The 22,321-nt window shown below is 38.2% G+C and overlaps 1 protein-coding gene across 2 annotated transcripts in view; it reads right to left on the bottom strand.

Moving 5' to 3' along the window:
• Positions 1–22,321, bottom strand: part of slc39a11 (solute carrier family 39, member 11) — a 169,203-nt gene that overhangs the window by 64,359 nt on the left and 82,523 nt on the right. Inside the window, exon 5 of one of the 2 annotated variants that reach the window (XM_085283799.1) lies at positions 2,445–2,586. In XM_085283799.1, coding sequence (XP_085139925.1) covers positions 2,445–2,586 — 142 coding nt within the window. The remainder of the gene's footprint in view (positions 1–2,444; positions 2,587–22,321) is intronic. The other variant, XM_085283800.1, reaches the window with a different exon arrangement.

Raw genomic sequence — 22,321 nt, 5'->3', positions numbered from 1 at the left:
CGGAGGACATGATGGACAATCTCACACACAGTACATAATTTGCATTTTACTTTTCTCTCTGAACCTTATCCGTACCTTATTATATATATCTGTACTATGTAAATAATGTATATTTTTATAGTTTTTTCATTTAAATTATTACAGTACAATATCCTGCACGTCATGGATATATACTTATAAGCACAAACATATGGACTTTTACATTGTTTTTTATATTATTTTTTACTTTTTAACTTTTGTTTCTCCCCCCCCCTCCCTTTTTTTTAGTTTATGTAAAATCCTTTTTAGCATGTCTGCACAGTCGGGGGGAGTACTTTTTTAGCCAGGAAAAACATTTCACTGTATGTTGTACCAGCTATAACTACATGTGACAAATAAATAAAGAATTGAAATTGAATTGAATAATCATCCTATCCTGGGTAATTTAAAATTGGCATTACCTGCATACATATTTTTATCTTTATCTGACAAGTTGTTGAATTCTTATGTTAATGTAACTTTGCCTATTTCAGAATTTCTTTTTTAATCTTATAAATAAATAAAAACTTTACATATTAATGAGTCAGGCCCTTTGGGTCACCTTATATTGCATGGAAGGAAGGTATTTTTCTGTTTCCTATACTCATACTCAGGATATCTAGACGTTTTGGTCCAGTTCAATCAAACTCTGCTGTTTTTTCCCATTTGATTTGGGTTGTTTGAGCTGGCAAAAAAGCTGTCAATCAAAATCTGACTAAATAACTCAAGCAGAGAGACCCTGCTTTTCAGGCTGTCTCTATTCTGGTTTGACTGTATGCTGAAAACAAACAATATTTTTTTAAGGGTACAAGTAATTCATGATTTAAAAAAACCCCAAAACCTTTGTAGGTGATCTATGATAAATGACAGGAGGTTATGCACTCAATACCTCTTAAAAAGTCAATGAAATGCAGCATCAACACTTTGGGTATAATTAAGATTTTTAAAAAGTCCTTGTTTTCTTCCTTCCTTCTACCTGACCATTACTTTTCATGAGTTACGGTCTTGACAATTGGTGCTGGTGAAGATTTATTTCTTAATTGGGTTCATTGTGACACCAAAGAAAAATAACTACATAAGGCTTATAATTAGCAGCATGACTCTATTTCATTTTCACCATTTGCTCTGGTAGTCTGGTTCGAAATCAACAATGTGTATGATTCAGCAGAGCCCCTGCTGTGCTTGGAATTCATAAGAACGCAGAGCGACAGTTAACAGCTTTTCAGTGCAGGAATAAACAGAACATAACATGTGAATGAAAAGCGAACTTATCTAAACTATTACCATTACCAAAAATAGTACCAATGGAGTTTCCCTGAAGGCAAGACGCATGTTTAGCGCGCCACAAACGCAACAAACCAGCTGCTCTGAGCACAGTCGGCACAGTATAAACAAGCACTAGTGTTGTATTATCCTAGTAAGAACTTATAGGTAAGTACATGTAACAAATGTTATACAAAGCCAGTATATCTAAATATATTGTGTATTTAGCTAAATACCGAAATACACAGACTAATATCTAAATACACAGACGTTCACATTAACCACCTACATTGAGGATCCAGCCACAACCAGGGTGCCTCCACCAGGCAACCTGTGCAATCATCTTTAAATTGAAAGCGATTCACCAGAGGTTGAGGCTGTTGCACGTTCACCTCTGGATGACCAGGTGTTTGTTGTAACCTAACAGCAAAAAAGTCTGACTAAACCATATCAGACAGTCTATTTCCCTCCAAGTGAGCCAGCATTTATGTTTGCTATTTTATGTTATGTTTTTGCTGCATTTATTTGCTCATTAATTTTCTACCTTCGTTAGGCAGTTGTATGTGAGGTGTCACTGCTCAGTTGCTATAATATTACTCTGATATGTTAGAAAATGTTTCTTACTCATGTTTTCTGCAAAACAGTACAAAATTAGACTTGTCTCTGTCTTGCACGTTGGAAATTATAATTTATGTTAATTACAGAACAACCTACCCATTATAAACCGATTCAGACAAGTGTGACAATTTACAATTAGTATGTAGGACATTACATTATAAGGGAATAGCATTCGGAAAGATGATTGCTTAAAGGAAGGTTTAGTGTTGCAGCCAAGGATAATTTCCCAAGAGCTGTCAAGATGAAAACACCATTCAGCCACAAGAGCACCCAGTGAGGATTACAGGTGGTGAGATAAGGCAGGTAGAAAAAGAGAAACAGAAAAAACAGGACAGCAAAAAGAGAGCCATCATAGAAGCGCCAGGTCAGGTTTCAGACAGCCAACCAAATGCAGTCGTTTTTCCTCGATTTTGCTTTCTAATGCCTGAACCTCTTTTGCAACTGCAACCAAATCATGCATTTGAAACAAAGAGACTAAAAAGGTTGCAGCTACAAAGACTGCAGCCCAAAAAACAGCTGATGTGGGTATATGAAGGGAGGCTTGCCTGAGAGATGTCCAGCTCTACCTATGCTGATGGCCATATCATCAGAGTCCAGGAACTGGAACGGGGTATCCTCTGCTTTTTCTTTGTGCCACTTGGAGTCAGAGGGCAGAGCCAAGGCACTGTGGGGGTCCGTACCAACACCCTGAAGATGACAGAAAAAGGTTTTAGCTTTGGTTATTGATTAGCCTAGAGCTGTGAATGTCTGTATACATTTGAGTTTAGAATGTTTTGCAAAGTTGACAAATCAACAGAATGAATTGTGCAGAAATGCAGTGCATATAAAGAGACTCAGTGTTCAGTGAGCTGTAGATGAACTTTCTTAGCATCACCATAACATTTTCATTAGTATTTCTGATTTCAGTGAAGTATTAGAGATGCATGTTTTCTAAATATATTTGCCCTACCTAATTAAAACTGAATATATAAAATCGCAGGACCATCTTTTAGGGCATTGTCACTTAAAATGCTTGTTAGCACTCTGTCTAGTGCATCGCTTCACATTGTTGACAAAGAGCTGACATGTTTTTCTACTCTGATTAAAGTCCAGTGAATGCTGTGTCTGAAAATGATATAGGAAACGTCACACTGTTGTTGTAAAGGGAAGCAATTCCAATTAAACCACCGTTGAAGCTCAAAATTAGCATACATCTCAGCTTTGGTTGGAGACAAGTGAATAAATAGTTCAACTTAAGATTACATAGACCCTGAAGGGAATAGGGATAGAAATAGAAATGCTTCAAGTGCAAAGTAAAGGGCTTAGCATGAAATAACTTATTCAACAAAATAACAGCAGTGATGAACTTTGTAGCTTGCATGTTTTTAAAACAAATCTGGCTTGTGTCACGATTTGTTGAATAGAGAAGTTAAGACCCAAGTGCAGGACGGAGGAGGCAGACCAAATTAACAAAAGACGAGCTGTTTATTTAGGCTAATCCATAAAAGCTCAAAACACAATCCATGCCATGAAGCACAATATCTAACAGACCTCAGGAGAACGTGGAGGAAAATCACAGTGGGCAGGATAACAGACACTGCAACAACAACTGAGGAAAAGACAGGACTATTTATACACGCAAGGTGATTAGGGAAATGGAGACAGCTAAGGCAAACTACACACAGGTTTAGTCAAGACAATCAGCCGCAGGAGGAACTCAAACAGCACAAAACACAGGAGACAACTAACAGAGTAAAACAAGAACTGAATTTAACAGAGAGAAACACTAAAGGGGCTGATAAACTCCATAAATACTAAGTTATGTTGGAAATGTGGGAACACAGCTTATTAAAAATAATATTTTTAGAAAACTATCATTCCGGGGTAAAAGTAGGGGCACTTAAAAATAACAAAACTCACACAAAGCAGGCAGAGACACTTCATGAATATCTTCATAAGGATTTGGTGTTTGTGTTTTATTCCTGCTTCCTTTCCTTTCCTTGTTTCTTTCTGTTTTTATCTCAGAAAACTGTAAAGTAATTGCGTAAAAGTAGCTGCATGTTGAAAATCTTCCATTAACAACAAGCAATCTCCTGCACGCGCTCACTAACTGTTCAGGGAACGCACATTTTTCCTTAGCGGCGGGTGGTTCCCAGGCAGTCATCCACTGGTCTCTAGACCAATGTGACTGAGGCCTTAGTCTACACTGTTCACATAATATAGTCTACGTGATAGACAATTTTTCAAAATGACCACAACTCTTGAAAAAGTTATTAACAGTAAACCTGTAAGTAGCACAAGTTAGAATACACTAAGCTAGTCGTTATCAGCAGTTTGTGCAAGAGAACGAAGTTAATCCTTTATCTCCGTTACAGTCCAGTCCTTATGCATCCGTGAGTGATGAATAGTCCAACCCATGTCATTATCTAGCCAATTAACTTATTTCAGACATTTCCAGTCTTCAGTGCTGCAGTGTCAGTGAAAGCAGTAGGTGAGGGTTAGGAGGAGACAGGTGTCATTGACAAGTAACTGGATTTTATTTCAGTGCTAAAATTTGTATACTGAGGAGATCAGAAGTTCTATATCCATATTATGCTTTCCACAATGCACAAGTTAAAATTAATTAACAGACGAGCGTTTTACAGCTGAATACATTTCACGTTCAGACAGACTCATCTGTCAGAGGGGAGACGGCTGACTGCAATTAACCCAAACACCTCTGCTTTCACTGTCACAGTAAATGTGTTCAGCTCCATTGTGCTACCAAAGAAATGGCAGCAGTGCTGAGAGCATAGCACATGAAACCAGTAGTCTTGGTTTGTCTACATGCAGTACAGAACGTTAGATTTTCACTCGATTTCTTTTAATTCAGCTCATTTAGATGCAAAGTTTTTGGTGGGAGAACTGTTTCAGCGCTCATCCAAATGTTCTTGAGTTCTTCAGTCTCAGCTGACTGCAGGTTTCCCCGCTTTAAAAACTCTACAGTTGCATAACGATCAAAACCAGCATCATTGTACAATAATGAGACACAAGATCATTGATGATTGTTGATATGCAAATTGTCTCAACCATTAAGCAATGGCCATGAGTACTATTCATGTACTATTCATAGAGTCTGGGGAATGGCTGCAATCACGCACTGTAAAGATGGTGAAAGATGTACCCTTAGGGTCCCTGTTCAGTTCAGAGATAGCTGTTTCCATTTTACCCAAATGGCTTCCCATCACTCTCTGCTCGAATCATCCTTCCTGCTAAGTATGTGCATATACTCATTGTTGAAGAGTGGCCACTGGACTGTAGCTGTAAATAGAGAACACTGTCCCGGCGTGATGAGGCAGCTCTTTTGTGCTGTGCCATTTAGCCAGAGGGAGAAGCAGTTAATTCCGTCTATTCCTTTGTCACAAGGGGTCAGTAGCTCAGAGTTTTACTGCAGAAGCCTTTCAAAATTTGCATCTCCAACTAGAATTGAACCAGCAACATTTAGCTTTCCAAGTGAGCGTGTTAACTAATGCAAAGGAAACACACAGGTAAAAGAATACACTATATACATGACTCTGGCCGGGGGCCCTGAGCCTTAGGGAATACCAGCTTTAACACTTGTTTTCACTTGAGCTCTTTGTGTGTTATATCTTTGCTCTTCTTCACAACTAATTCAAGAACCAAAGCAGCACATGCAAGAGTGGAGTTGCAGCATCCTGATGACATCTAAATTTATGCTGCAGTGGAGGATGTGAATCACACCCTAAATACTGATCCCTATGTGTTAGTTTATGGTATACATCAACTTTCAAGTGTCCCCATTACTGCTGATAACTTCAGTTTAATAGCGCTAGCCTTTTGGGAAAACCTTCAGTTAGCGGAGACTGAAGAAGCCACTTGGATGAGTTATGAAATGTTTTTCCCACTGAAAACACTCGTGTCCACATGAACCGACACAACTTTATGGGAAAGCGGAATAATGATGATGCAGAGATGTTTTACACAGCCAGAGTAGCATAACGGCAAAATGACAGTCATCAGTCATCTTAATCAGTTTCATTACCTTCACAGTTAGTCTGTTGCCATACTTAGGAATAAGACAGGCATAAGACACTTAATTAACAATCATTCAGGGCTACATTCTTCCGAAGGATAAATACTCATAAATAAGCTTTTTGTGATCTTTGCTGGCTTTTTTGAAGAAAAAATGCTTCAAAAGTGTGTCTGAATCTCTTTCAGAAGAAAAGCAACATAAAAGGATGAAACTTTAACAGCCAACTTAGTAAAAGTACAAAATAAATAAACCGGGTTCCATGTCAGGCACTATCCAAAGCCAAAAATAACATTACACTGAATGAGCACCACAGACAGATGGAGGCTTAATTAAGTAGTTTTAAAAAATGGCCACTTTGCTGAAAACAGAGTCCATATATTCATTAGCCAACCATTAGATGAGTAATGTCCAAAAAAACCAGCTACTCCTTCCCCGTTTTCAAGCAAAAGTGAACAGAAAAATGACCCGTGCTGACTACCACAGATAACTTATATAGACACCATGAAGTACATCGCTTATGTTCTCTACATGTTAGTACTTGAACCACCAGTAAAATGTCATACAAATATTTTTAAGATAAATTTGAAACTTTAATGTGGGAATTTTCAATCAGTCTTAATAATATTTTCAAATTCGGAACATTCCAGTATGTGTGTGTCAATCGTTCCCTATAAAGCTACAGAGAGTCTGACTACAAAGCTCCTGTCACCGGCGAGTGTTAAAGTAAGCTCCACTGGTAGAATAAATCCATATATGAATCCTCTTCAATCCCAGAAGAAAGCACATCAAAACCAGCATGCGCTGCTTACAAAAAGTATTCACTTCCTGTTGAAGGCTTCATGTTATATTCATACAACCAGAACCCGGTTTGCATCCAAAAACTGCTCCAGCACTGCTGATTCTCCAGATGGGTGGCACAAAAATATAAGTAGAAGATAAGCAAGAACTAGATGAGAATGAAATTATGGAGTTAAAGCAAAGTGGATCACATGATGTAATCCACGGCATCAATTTTGCATTGATTGAGCCCCATTTTCTAGGAAAAAATGTTGTTTTTATCACTGTAAATTATAAAAATTATGTAACGTAGCAAGTACAATGTAAAATAAAATAATAACATGCACTAATGCCTTTTCTGCTAATTGTAGATGGAAAACAAAAATGCCCCTTAAGGTCTAGACACTGGTTTCCCACAGTTTTGAGCATGCAACACCTTCATGTCACCCAGTGGGAGACAACCTGTCTCCAAACAGTTGTCTCCTGGATCAGACTGACTGCAGTCAGACAGATTAGCAAAGAGTTGCTAATGATTGCTGTCTAATTTTAAAATAAAGACAAAATATTAAGCCAGTCTGTGTCTCTTTGCCAAAGGGCACTCAACTTAGCTGGTTGCCAGTTGGTTATATTCTGGTTACATTCTTACATAAACGCAAGATTGCCATGCACCTATTTCCCAGTTAAATTGCCTCAAGCAGCAACGACATCATTTGTGGAGCGATTTTTGAACTTTTTTTTTCAAATGTCTGATGTTCTTGCTGAACTTAATGTAAGAGTGAATTTCTGTTTAATGTAGAAAGCAAACGATTTGCAATAGATGGCAATAGACTCCATCTTACTGCCATTTACATCACTGTCTTGACGCACCAAAGTCACTTTGAAGACAGCAGCTGATTGCGAGCGTGCACAGACCTGGTCTTCGCCTTCAAAGCAACCATCTCAAAGGCAACAAGACTGCAAGTTCACTGCACATTTTCAAAGCGGTTTTGATTGTCTGTGGTCTCCAGCCCACTGCTTTCCCAGTGTGATTGTAGCACTAGATGGTTTATTTCAAATCCAATTCCTTTAAAACACAGGATGCGTGATACAACTGGCCTCACTCGCTAATATGCGCATCACAAAGTTCTTGCGCATCACAAAAAATAACCAGGCAAGCTAAATGACAGTAATTTACCACACACTCTTTTTAGATTTGCCTTGAGGTGGCATGGAAAATGCAGCCATGGTGGTGGAGAGTCGCCTGCACGGCTACAGGAAAAAAAAAAGAAAGACAAAGTCTGATTAAAAACATGAAACCCACTGTGTCTGAATTTCCTGAATGTTTCTTCGAGATTGATGATGTTTTTTAGGAAGGAAAAAAAAAGAAAAACTACAGCATGGCTGAAATAATGGAGTTGCTGAATGTAGTTTCCACTGAGACACTCACTGTGCCACAGGTACAAAGAGAAAAGGCTTGACACTGAAGGTGATGTGAAAATAAACACTAACAGGCCACAAGAAAAAGCTGAGAACAGGTGGAGGACAAGGAGCAGCCGATCTGTCAGCCTGAGATGAGAATCTCAGTGCCAAGAAATTAGACTCTAAGTGCAGCAATGGAAACCATTTTTAGTAAATAATACGAAAGAATAATGCCAATAACCATATGTTTTTAAAAGAATTAAAGTGTGCTCCTTTTCAGTTAATAGTGTGCGTTCATTACATGTATTTATTGTTCCACTGATGTTCATTTCATTTTGATTCTGGCCAATTTTAGCTTGCTATTAGTTTCTAAGACAGCCGGGCCTTCATCACTTGTTTGTGAAGCTGTGTCGAAGGCACTTCTAAAATGTGTTTAAAATGCAGGGTTGTCAAAATAAATAAATACATATAGAGCCAGTACCTACATTAGTAGCTGAAGTAGTACTTTGGATTGAATTTTGTAAAGCGGCTGCTTCAACAACACTGAAGTATTTAAACACTGAACCATAAATATAGCCCACACACATTTGAGAGCCACATTAGCCATCCGCTAAGTTATCGTTAAGTTAGCATCTAGTAACTATGGCTAATAATAAAACCATAATGTTGTTGTTGTCTGTAACAATAATAGTGTTAATAAGTTCTTTTTGTCTAAAGAGTGTCACGTTTCTCTTAAAGTCCTACTTTTAAAATAGAAGCACCAGATGCACAGCACCAACTCATGCAGCCTATTATATTTAAATATCTGTCACATATATACCTTATTTACAGTTATGCTACTATGTTTATTCATCTCTTCATTTGAGTCACAGATGATGAAGGTCGGTTCTCTGAAAACCTTTTATTGTATTTTAATCTATCGACCTCCTGGACCTGCTGGGGTCTTTCTAACTGAATTTAACGACCTTCTGACATCGATCATTAAACTGGAGAAGGTTGTAATATTGGGAGACTTAAACCTTCATATTGATGACGCTTCCTGTAACACTGCTGCCGAGCTCATCACTATCACTGAGTCTTTTAACTTTAAGCAGCATGTTTCTGGCCCCACACATACGAAGGGCCACACTCTTGATCTTGTTTTCTCCCTGGGTTTAAATATATATGATGTATGTGTGGAAGATGTCCATGTGAGTGACCATAGTTGTATATTCTTTAATTTGTCATTTTACGTGGATCCTTCACCTCCTAAATTGATGATCCAAAGGCGGATTATAAACCAAGATGCTGCTAGAAGGTTTTCTGCCATGTTTGTCCCTCGTATGGCTCAAAATGATATGGATTCACTTATTTTGTCTTTTAACAATCAATGTAAATCTATTTTAGATACGGTGGCACCTCTGAAACTAAATGTTGTCCATTCTTCAAATTTCTGTCCTTGGATAAATGAAAGTATTCGAAATTTTAGGAGATATTGTCGCAAATTAGAACGTTTATGGAAGGCTTCCAAGCTTGAGGTCCATAGGGTACATCTCAAGGAATCAATTTTCTCACTTAACAACATGATAAAAAATGCCAGAACGGAATATTTTGCTAATTTAATAGCTTCAAAAAAGAAAAATCCCAGAGTATTGTTTGATACAATTAAAAACATTGTCTCTCCTGATATTCCTCATGTACCAGTCTATACTAAATCTGACTGTAATGACTTTTTAAACTATTTTGTTAATAAGGTCGCTGCTATCAGGTCTAATATTTCTCCATCATCCTCTCAGTATCACATTGACACGTTGCTTACCTCTGATACTTGGTCCTCTTTTACTCCTGTTACCTTACAGGACATCAGTGCTCTGCTTGGTCGAATGAAACTGACTTCAAGCCACCTTGATGTACTTCCTCCATCATTTTTCATTAGTGTGTTTGATTCTATTGGCCCCTGTATTCTGGAAATAATTAATACTTCTCTTTATACTGGCTCAGTTCCCAGCTATTTTAAACAAGCTATTGTTGAACCAATATTAAAGAAACCAAATTTGGACCCATCTCTTCCAAGCAGTTACAGGCCAATATCAAAACTTCCATTGGTGTCAAAGATTTTGGAAAAAATAGCTGCAGAACAACTTATAAACTTTTTGGAAAAGAACAATGTTCTGGACATTTTCCAGTCTGGTTTCCGCAAATTGCACTCCACTGAAACCGCTTTGCTTAAAGTGTCTAGTGACATTCTGATGGCAGCAGACTCTGGAGAGTACACTGTTCTGGTTATGTTGGATCTCAGCTCTGCTTTTGATACTGTTGATCACAGCATCATGATAAATAGGCTGAAGGACTTGTTTGGGATTACTGGCGTTGTTTTAAAATGGTTTATGTCGTATCTATCTGAGAGATCCTTTACTGTCTGTATAAATCATGTGCTGTCGGAAACATCAGTTCTGTCTTCTGGGGTACCTCAAGGATCTGTTTTAGGTCCTATTCTCTTTTTGCTGTATATCCTCCCTCTAGGCCACATTATCAGACGTTACAATAATATTTCTTATCATCTCTATGCTGATGACATTCAGTTGTACTGTTCTTTCAAAGCTTCTGAGTTGTATAAATTGTCTTGTTTAAAAAATTGTCTGTCAGAAATCAAACAATGGTTAAATGACAATTTCCTTCAGTTAAATGCAGATAAAACAGAAACTTTGATTATTGCACCTGATCACATGCTCTCAGAAATTAGGCAGCATATCAGTTTTTTAGACCCTTCATTTCAGTCGAGTCTCAGAAACTTAGGTGTTATATTTGACAGTTCGATGTCTCTTGAGAAACACTCTAAACAACTTGTCCGGAACTGTTTTTATCATCTAAGAAACATTTCTAAACTCAGGCTACTGGTGTCAAAGGCAGAACTTGAGATGATTATTCATGCTTTTATCTCTTCTCGTTTGGATTATTGTAACGGTCTTTTTACGTGTCTTAACAAATCAGCTCTGGATCGCCTTCAGTCTGTTCAGAATGCAGCGGCAAGACTTTTAACTGGTACAAACAAGAGGTCACACATTACTCCAGTTTTGGCTTCTCTTCATTGGTTGCCTGTAAATTTTAGGGTTCATTTTAAAATTTTAGTTGTAACTTTTAGAGCTCTGCATGGTGAAGCTCCCCAGTATATCTCTGACCTGTTGAAACCTCATGCTTCATCCCGAGCACTTAGGTCTTCAGGTCAGAGGCTACTGGTGGTCCCACGTACTAGATTTAAAACACGTGGGGATCGGGCTTTTCAGGCACTGGCACCTAGGCTGTGGAACTCTCTGCCGTTGTCTTTACGCTGTCTAGACTCTACTGACTCCTTTAAAAAGCAGCTGAAGACATTTTTATACAAACGGGCTTTTAACTAATTTAATTAATTTTAACTTGTATGTCTGATCTTACTGTAAAGCACTTTGTGATTTTTATCTGTGAAATGTGCTATATAAATAAATTTTACTTACTTACTTACTTACTTTATTGCATTACTTCAGGCAACTTAAAACAGTGCTGTGATCGATGTTACTGTTTACATTTTTCTGATCTTTATTTCCAAAAAGGCACCTCTTACTGTTTTTAACTTAAATGACATTCGTATTGAGTATGATTAGTATTATTGGTATTACATATAAGTGTTTTCCTGGGTTTGAAACTGCAGTATTGTAACAAATCAGGTAAGAAAATACTGATGAATCACAGTTTTGTGCGACATGTTTTTACACATGGTTTATGCAAATATTTGCCCATGTCCTCACCTACACCACTCAACAGAACAAAAGATTTTTCACCATTATCATAAAGCATAAAGCAAAACAACCTTTAAACTTACAGAATTTGAAGTCAAAAAATTGTATGCACCAATTATTTTATTATTTTGTTTGTTTTCTTGTTCATTATTCAGCATCTGCAAGAACTGGAAAATTTAATCACAGGTACTGTGCAAATAACAACTTTTGTGCTTGCTAATTAATTATTTTCTTTTCTTATCAGTGTAGAAACCAAACACTGTGTTATGGAAACTTACCTCTGAGCTACAAATTAAATTCAATCTGTCTTTTTCATTCTTGCTCTCTGGTTATTATGTATCCCAGCAGCAATCAAATAAAGATACAGCCTGCGGTGGGGGAGGCAGGAAGTTTGGTCAGGAAAACAAAATGAAAAAATAAACTAATGAGTGAGTTGGGGCATGACATTCAGGGACATAGTGTCACTGTTTGGCTGAAAACACTGACTGCAGCCTAACAGCCAGGCACAAACAGCTGCTGTTCGTGTGTACCCATCAGTCCATCCATAGATTTTTGTGAAATAACAAGCAATCAATATGAATCCTACAATATGCTTGGAAAATAATTGGTAATATGCATTAGGGACATTAGCACATATTGTATAACCTAAAAAAGGCAATTAAATATTGTCAGAATAAAACATAACATTAAAAATTATAGTCCAATAATAACATAATAATTTAAGCTTATATTCCAATTAGGTGATTGTTCTTTCTGTGTTTTTTCACATTTACAGGGGTCTTTATAAGGTAACTGTGACCTCGGACTTTGTGCTGGAATGAGTGCAAACGTGTGAAATCGGTTCAAAGTGTGTGTCACACCACAGAGGAACTCACTCACCATCTCTGAGGATGCTATTAACCCACAGTGGCCTTTGGTGACAACCCATGATACAATGTCATCAGCAGATGTGGGTTCACTATCAAAACACCTCCAGTAGCGGCAGCAGTCTGGCTCTGCTGGTGGCAGAAAGTCACCCTCCCTCTATCTCTTCTTATTCCTCTGTCTCTACTGTGTGAGCATATTTGATGACACCACAGGCATGACACAGAGCTGCATTACTATTTGTGGTTATTACTGCAACCAACATTTGTAGAAAAATATAATACATGCAAGGAATGGAGGAGGGACTATGAAACAGTACAAGAATAGAAGAAAAAGGGAAATGTATCTTTGGTTTAGCATCTTCAAAGAATAAATGGCTTATTACACTGCTGCTTGTGTTTACATTTTTAGATTATTTTCAATTTCCGGGATGTAATTGCTTTCCACATATTTCAGTTTCCAATTAAAACAAACCTGCAGAGACTTAAATCAAGCTCCAGATTCTCCAGACTTACATGAGATTACTTTCTGACCAATCGCTTCAACAGACAATTGAACTTAGCTAAACTACAGAAAAACAGAAAGAAAGAAAGAAATCCATTTTCTTGCTTTCCTCTTAGATCTTTCATCAAGCGTAAAAAACAAATTTAGGCAACTTGAGCCAACGACTGATTAAATGAGTGTCTGTTAGCAAGATTAGGTAAAAACTACAGAAGTGAATTTCCTTGAGATGTGGAGCATGGGGAAAGAAAGAAAGCATTAAAATCTCAGTTCTGGGCAACTTTCAATACAGAGCATTTTGGCAGAGGAAGCACTTTGTGAGTGACCTTCTGGCTTGTGTTTTCTGTGGTGTGACTGATGTTTAAATGGATTCAAGGACAAGCAGCAAATGCAGACAGGGGAAAGTAAACTGTGCTTTCAAAGCTGAACATTTTCCAAGTGTTTTGATTCTTATTCTGGTGGAGTATACAGTTAGGTCGATAAATATTTGGACAGAGACAACTTGTTTTCCCAATTTTGGGGCTGTGCATTACCACAATGAATTTTAAATGAAGTGCAGACTTTCAGCTTTAATTCAGTGATCAAAAAGATTGCAAACAAATGTAAAGAAAGCATTTTTAACACAATCGCTTCATTTCAGGGAATCAAAAGTTACTGGACAAATGACATCACTGAAAATAAAATGTTCATTCATCTAATACTTGTTGGAAAACCCTTTGCTGGCAGTAACAGCCTGGAGTCTCTTGAAGGCTGAAACTCATGGACATCGGCAGATTGTCGGTTTCCTCCTTTTCAATGCTCTGCAAGGCCTTTACTGCAGCAGCTTTCAGTGGCTGTTTGTGAGCCTTGTGAAAAATGAAATGCATGGTCAGCTGGGATAAGAAGAAGAATATGTTTCAGTAAACAGTTAACTGTTTTTATCTTCTTCTCTTACTATTTTCACTCTCTCTTTATTTACTAGTTGTAAAAGATTAAAATAACAACTAACCTAAAATGTTCATGTATTTTTTAAGCATCACAGTGATATTTAAAGGTTTTTATCGATATTCAAATCATTTCATTTCACTGATCTTGCTTCGTTTACCTCCCCAGTGCCAATGGAAATAGCTAAAAGTTGACTATCGTTCTTTTGCTCCCATAACTTACTTAGTTTACTTTCACACCACACTGTACTTTCACAGTGTTTACTCTAAAATTTTAAAATGAGCTTTCTCTTTAATTATGAATGTTTAGTCAAGATGAATTTTATAAAAAATAATGAAATGGTGCCATTATTGATGGCTGGATCCAAGCAGTCAATTATTTTATTAATGGTCTTTGCTGTTAGCGATAATTCTCAGCTCACTGCAAACAACCAGAGACCTTTTCTGTAACCACATCACAATTTCGGACACGCTTCCACTGGTAGATGTGGAGGTTCGTGGGTTGAAAATGAATGTAGAAAAATCCAGACATTCCTCAACAGCTGTCTCAGAGGGATTCTCCACATTTGCTGGCCAGACACCATCAGTAAACTGCCAACCAACATCACCAGGCAGGCTCTCAGGTGGAACCCCCAAGGCAAAAAAGCAAAAGAGAGGCCGCCCATGAAACACCTGGCGATGAGACCTCGAGGCAGAAGCAAAAAAGTTGGGCTACACTTGGACCCAACTCTAAAGAATGGCCCATATCCTGGGAGGAGTGACGAGCAGCAGCAGTAGTAGTTTTTTTTTTTTTTATCTCACTTAAGATTAGATTCAAGCCAAAGCTATAGGTGCAGACTTTGGGCTGTCTGACACAAATATCCAGGTTTTCGAAGGTAAAACATTATGAAATGAAAAGACAGGGGACTGATTAAAATGTATGGCTATAACTGGACATTTAACATAATTTACTGTAACACTTGCCAGCTTGTCTCAGTCAATCTACCCACTCCTCACTGAGCTGAGAAGAGCCTGCTGATCCTCATGTACTGTAAAAATCTATATGGCTATATGAAAGTCCCCCAGCTATCTGATGTTTTTATGATTCATTCTGTGTGAAAGCTGAAGCAAGAGAGTTGTCTCAGAGGACTTGTCACACAGTTTGATGAGGGAGGCAGTCAAAGCAGCCACTGCCCTGTTTCCATCAAAAACACACCAGCAACCTGTCACATATTTACACACAGGAGCCCACTCACACCACAACCCGCTTGATGAATGTGGCCTAAAATACAGTATACACTCATGCTATCTCCACTTCACACTGGGCTCGGTGTGTTTGATCATGGAGACCCAGTTTTTTCAAGCAGAACTAAACCTAGCTGGTGCTCACTCAAGGAGTTGTCAAAGAAAACTATTTTCTGCCACGGAAATTTCAATCATAGCAGTAGAAGAAGTCTCCTGAGCCTCATTCCACACACAAGGATAACTGAGCAGAGGTTTGGGTTACTTTAGAAGGATTAAGATTTGTTGGCTGCTTACAGTAACAGAACAGAATATCTTTAACTCGAGTCTTCACTTCCCCGCTCTCTCCTCTGGCCGTTCCTCACAACACACCCTGGATAGGGAATGATGCTGGTATGAGCAAGAAGTCAAGGAAACCATTATGGGAAAAGGGAATGACAATCACTGAACTGAGGAGGTGGGTTTTAAATTATATTTGTCGCCATTTTACAAGGCTGTAATTGCACCCGTTCCCCAACTCTCTGTGAATAATACTCAGTGCCATCAATCAATTCAATTCAATCTAAAAAGCGCCAAATCGCAACAGCAGCTGCCTCAAGGCATGTAATATAGTAAGGTAAAGTCCCTCAAATAATACAGAGAACACCCCAACAATGAAACAACTCCCTATGAGCAAGCACTTTGGCCACAGTGGGACAGAAAAACTCCCTTTTAACAGGAATAGCCTCACTTTGTTTATTCTGTCACTTTGGATAGTAGCAGCTCCCGTTTCTTGAGAAACTAGAGGGAGAAATTCCTACCATAATTCCTTAGTGAATATTAATACACGCAGTGTGACAAAAGGGCTTCCACACGTGTGGTAAATGGCCTGCATTTGTATAGCACTTTACTTCGTCCCTAAGGACCCCAAAGCGCTTTACACTACATCCAGTCATCCACCCATTCACACACACATTCACACACTGGTGATGGCAGCTACATTGTAGCCACAGCTGCCCTGGGGCGCACTGACAGAGGCGAGGCTGCTGGACACTGGCGCCACCGGGGCCCTCTGACCACCACCAGTAGGCAACGGGTGAAGTGTCTTGCCCAAGGACACAACGACCAAGACTGTCGTAGCCGGGGCTCGAACCGGCAACCTTCTGATTACAAGACGAACGCCCAACTCTTGAGCCACGATCGCCCCATTGTTCCATTTTTAAATGATTTATTTGTTTAATTATTTGGTTCATATGCAAATATTGTCTATATTCCTCCTTCTATTCATTTCTATATTTTCTAAAATCCTGGAAAATCTGTACTTGTTTTTTTTATTTTATTTTACTTGTAATAAACAAAGATAGATGCAGTAATGTGCATTAGTCTTGAGCCACTTCTTATTTTTGTATATTTAGATTATTTTTAAAGTGGTCTTAAGAAATAGTTCTCCAGTCTTCTGAAGGTCTTCCAAGATTTTCTTTTGAAATTGGCTCTTTTTTTTTACACATTTTCAGTCCAGTACGTGTACCTGACCATTTTCAAAAGATTGTTTTGTTTTTGTTTGTTTACTTGTTAAACCACTTAACACTGACTGTCAATCATTCAATCATTAAGGCACATAAAAGGCACCTCAAGGTATGAAACAGTGTTGTGTCTACACATAAAAGACAACTTTGCAAAGAACAAATTTTAAGTCGCGTCTTTTGGCACTTTGTTACTAGCAGCCTATCATAAAAACATTCTGGGTTTTTTGTTGATTTTTTTTAGATAAATCTACAAAAAGATAATACAGTTTGACAGGCATGCTGTGTGTCCTTAAAAAAAAAAGAAAGGACAAGTGGAGGGCATAGGAAAAAGTAGAGGGTGTAAAAACATTTTCCAGCAGATGAACAACTGAAAGTGATGTCTTTAAGAAACAGGAACAAAGCAAAACCCTGACACAGGACCTGAGAGATACATCTGACCCTTCTGTTCATCCAGTGGAGTCTCAGTGGAAGAGTGGCCGTCAAGAAGCCTTTCTTAAGGAACAGAAGCAGGAAAAAAAAGGCTGAGCCGAATTACACAAGGAATAGACTGAAAATCAGTAGCAGCAGGTATTAACTAACTCAAATTTGAGGTTTTTGGTTAAAATCATCACCAGTGTATACAGAAGAGGTCAGAAGAGAGATACAATAGTGACTGTTTACGCCCATCTGTAAAACATGGTCAAGGCTCTGCATCATTGGAAAATTACAATAAAGTATGACGAGATCTTGATCTACCATGTAATACCATCAAGATTTTTAAGCATGACAGTGACCCCAAACACACTCCCAATGCACTAAAAGCATACCTTGATTTACAAAAAAACAAAAAACACAAACACAAGGGAGCACTGCCCAGAGCTTGGAGTTCAACCTCAAATAGTGTGTGATCTTCTTGACAGAGACAGACATTCAATATCCAAAGAAGAGCTTTGAAATCTACTTCAAGAAGCCTGGAGAAAGCTTGACTCGAGGAATAATCTGCATCTAAGGGACAAAGGTCACTCTTTCGAGGATGCCAATGTTCACATTTTGGACAGAGAAGACAGATGGTTTGAAAGAGGAGTGAAAGAAACCACCTATGTCCACTGTGAACGACCATCTTTGAACAGAGGGCGGGGCTTATGACACCAACTGTCTGCCATCTATAATCCAGTTTTGAGATCCCTTCCCAAACGCCTTAACGTCCACTCACATCCTGGGCCGTCTGACCTCAGAAAAAAGGATGGGGCTAGGTCTCACAATGGGTTCACCCGAAAACTTGGCTGATTGTGACCCACAACCTGTTTTCACACCTTGGCTGTTGTGGAGGATTAATAGCTGGACACTCCCATAGGGCTTAAAATCTGGAACTCTGCACCAGTTTCTCTTAGAACTGAAGAAGCTTCTCGGATGAGAGGTGAAACGTCTTCAAGTAACTTAAAGAAGTCCAGATGCTTTTCTTTCCGAGCTCCTTTGACTACGATGACCTGGATGCCTGAGAACCTTCAGACGTACGTCGACTAATAATGGTGGCCATAGCAATTATCTTTCAAGCTCATTACAATTGTACAAAAACAACTTGTTATATACTGTATGTCGATGTTTAGTCCATTTTTCAATACATTGCTTTTTTGTTTAAAGAAAATAACAGGTGGCTCAAGACTTTCACACAGAACTATATGTACATAAGTGTCTACATAAGGGTCATGGTTCGGGGATCTTGTCAAAATTGAATAATCAAACTGAATTATGGATTTATACACACAGAAAATTAGTGTCAGATTTTGTTCTCAGTGAAATACCCTCGGTAAAGCATCAGTATTTTACAATCCACTGTAATCTGAATGAAACCTAGCACACTACAAACAAATGTTTAATGATCTGCTTTAGATCCAGACCATAAGAGGTCAGGTTTCACTTCTGCTCAAAGTCCAAATCATAAAAGACTCCTTCAAGCAAAGCCTTAAGAAGTTAAGTTTTATTGAATTAGTCATATAATGTATGAGTGCTATCATAACAGCTGAGTTATTCCTTAAACAGGCACTGTGATTTTCAAATTAGACAAGCTTGAGAGGAGAACATACATTAACAGACTCCTATGAGACTTAAAAGACAAAGGTTAAGCTAAGGTTGTTTTTAAACAGTTTCACATTTTCACTGAAGTAAAAGAGGTCAATTATTATGAAGCTCAAACAGCAGGTAACAAATGTTGCAATAAGTTTAAACAGTGGAATCGTACCTGTATCTTTATATTTCCCCTAAAGTATAAAAGCATAAGCCTGGCCAAATTTAATATTTTTCCCATAGTATCATGAAATGTACAAGCCCAAGCTATAAATGCACCTTTGTTTTGTCAGATTAACCACACACACACACACACACACACACACACACACACACACACACACACACACACACAAAAGCAGAAGTAGTTATTTCAGTGCAGCTCTGCTACACTACTCCTATATTTCAGTACATAATGATACAGCTGAGTGGTCCTTGACAGATTAGAGGTAATGCAAAGGTTTTTTGTAAGATAACTAAAGAAAAGAAAATGATAGCAAAAGTAGTTTCAAAATAATAAAGATCTAACTAACCCCACCTAACAACAGGTACTCCATGCAAATATACATTAAGAGGATATTTTGCTGAGACTTCCATCATTCAGGACAGGTTTAATTGAGCAGCACTGATTATGCTTGGACTCATTTAGTTATGACCTGTAAACACAATCAAGATGTAATCTGGCAACTAGAAATACTTTCCTGGCTTCTGTGTAATGATGCTTACTTTCAATCCAATGCTTTACAGGTGCAGAGCAACAAACAGGAGCAGCACTGAAACCAGCTGCAACTAGGTATATACTGAGACACATAATGCTCGGTATTCAGTGATAAACCTCCCACATATAAACACACAGGGTACAAAGTTACACATAAAATTTCCCCCAAAGTATAGCAAGATATTTCAAAACTTGGACCTGGATCATTCCTCCTTTTGAAAAAAGTTTCCTATTCAAAACATATGATTTTATTTGCTGTGACAGACAAACAGCCCACAAAATGTTTGATAGTGTCCAAAGAAAGTATCACAAATTCACATTTTTACCTTTCATCTGACAGTGAGGTCACCAGAAGTGTGATTAGTGGAGCTCCAACACAGTAATCACCACAAAAAACCTCTTCGTTCACAAAGCTATTAAATTAAATACAGCCCATAGCACACATGAATTGATACTGGGGAGCTGTAATGCATTCTCCTCTTTCATTTGCCTTTTTAACAAATTTGCATCTAAATAAATGCTTTGTTTTCCCGAATTACCAGTCACTCTGTCACCCTCTTCACTGATAGACATTTCAGCCAATGATGCTAGCCTCAGAGACGCAGCCATTGAATGGCCGTTTCTAGGCTGGCTGAACGAGTGGCATTTAGAAATAATCAAGGGAAAGATACAATGAGACAGTACGCCGTTTTCCAGAACATCCCATAATACCTTGGGCAGCACTTAGCGCATTAATATGTAAATGCATCAAACTAGCAGGAGTATACAAAACACGCATTTTTGTTTCAACACACTGCAACAAATTTAACTCTAAAAGATATCCGTAGCCTATAATACATCAGTCCATTTAGTGTTACCAGAGAGAGAAAAATTATTCAGTAAAGTTCAAAACTGATAAGCGAGCCCACTCAGTGAGGCTTACAATATCATTAACACAAAGACAGAGTCAGTTAGTCCCTGGACAAGGAGGATAAATGACCTTCTCCGGCAGCTCGGTGCTTGAATATCTCAGTGTGTCTCTCTTGATAGAGCGGTGCAACGCTGAGAAAGTAGACAGAGCAGAAAGTCAAATCTACTGTTGATCATAATCCATTTCACTTGTGCTATACATCAGCGGTGTTCACACCCACGTGCACACGCCGTTTTCACACCTTGGGAAATCTGACGGCGTACAGGCGCTCGTCGTCATTCTTTCTTTCTTTTCTTTTCAGAGTACTGAAAACGTCTTGGTCACTCAGTGTTGAAAGTGTCACAGTGCGTTTTGCCAGGTTCAGGTGAGGTAAGACTTATTATTTCTTTACATTAGAAATGCCAGATAAATTATACAATGTGGTTTTGTAACCTCACGTTAAATAAAGACAAATATTTTCTTTCTTCGTTTTTCTTTTGCTAAAACAGAAACAGTCAGAGAGGAATCTTTTTAAAAGTTTTGTAATGTTAACAAGTTAAACACAGACCCAGAGGCCAGTTGGTAACCTCCAATTTAGCAGATTGACATTGTTTGCAAAGTCTGCATGGAAGTGCAATTCAAACTGGCAACAAAGAATCCTTACATTCAAAGTAAACGCTGAAGGCAAATCGTCTTTTTTTTGGTTTGCATCACACTCTTCAGAGATTCACAACTACTTGTAGTTGGCGAGTGTTTGCAGAAAAGCTGACATCCAAGCCTCGGGTGACTGTGTTAATCTGTTAATAGCCAAGCAACTAAAAGGACGGTTTTAGTGAAGCATCACATCTTTGTAACCAATTTCACTTACTACAGCAAGCAACCTCCTGCAACCATTTTTCCGTAGCGATCCAGGAGTCACTGACCAGTCCTGGCCTGCATGACTGGAGCTTACCAATTGATTTCAGCAACCTCCAGCATTCACTTACAACCGGCCGTGGAAAGCAAATTTTCCCTAGCTACTGGTGGTTGCCTACTGGTCTCTTGGCCTGTGTGACTGGGGCCTTGGACTAGAAAAGCTTTGGATGATTTAGGGTTTTGGTATAACAGCTCATGTCTGTCTGAAACAAACAATAATAAAGACATCCTCTCTCATAAATATTTCGATCAGTCTACGATGTGAGCTTATGTAAGCATACAACATCGTAAGCATATAAACTTTGCAAAAAAAAAAAAAAAAAGTGTGTTTGGTCAATTTTTGCTTTGTTGTAACGATACTTCTTGGCAATATATTTTATACTTAGCTCTGCTGCTCAACCCACAAATTAATTTTCCTTACACACCTGGCACCTTTTAATGGGAAATAAACTGGTTTTGTAACAATATTAGATTTACTGCCAAGAGCCAAGAAGCATTGTTGGCTCTTGGTTCTTTCTTACTTTTAGCTCTGAGTTCATATACACATGTCATATACACATGTACACCATGGACCTGTCCAGGGTGTATCCTGAAGACAACTACTTCAGTGAATAGTCACCTAATACTGAAGCTTATTTTAGAAATAGCTTTATTACTGCACACATTGAGCAAATCACACTAACTGTGTTATGAAAGAGCGAAATGAAAATGCCAAACTACACAATGGGCTTAAAATTAAGTTTTGAACTCATTGTCAAGTCCACAAAGGAAGATTTAATGATCAGACTTTGGTTAAATTTATTCTCAGGGTATTACATTTACTCACATCAAATTTGAGATGCAATTTATGGTCAGTACTTTTATGCAATAGTGATTCAACGTACTGTCATTCAATAACTGCATG

This window comes from Mchenga conophoros, linkage group LG8 (genome assembly GCF_057382185.1).
Source record: "Mchenga conophoros isolate Kocher_MC1m ecotype Shallow Benthic linkage group LG8, M_conophoros_male_GT1.1, whole genome shotgun sequence".
NCBI lineage: Eukaryota > Metazoa > Chordata > Actinopteri > Cichliformes > Cichlidae > Mchenga > Mchenga conophoros.
The sequence above is the reverse complement of the archived record's forward strand: the minus strand, read 5'-3'. Positions and strand labels throughout refer to the sequence as shown.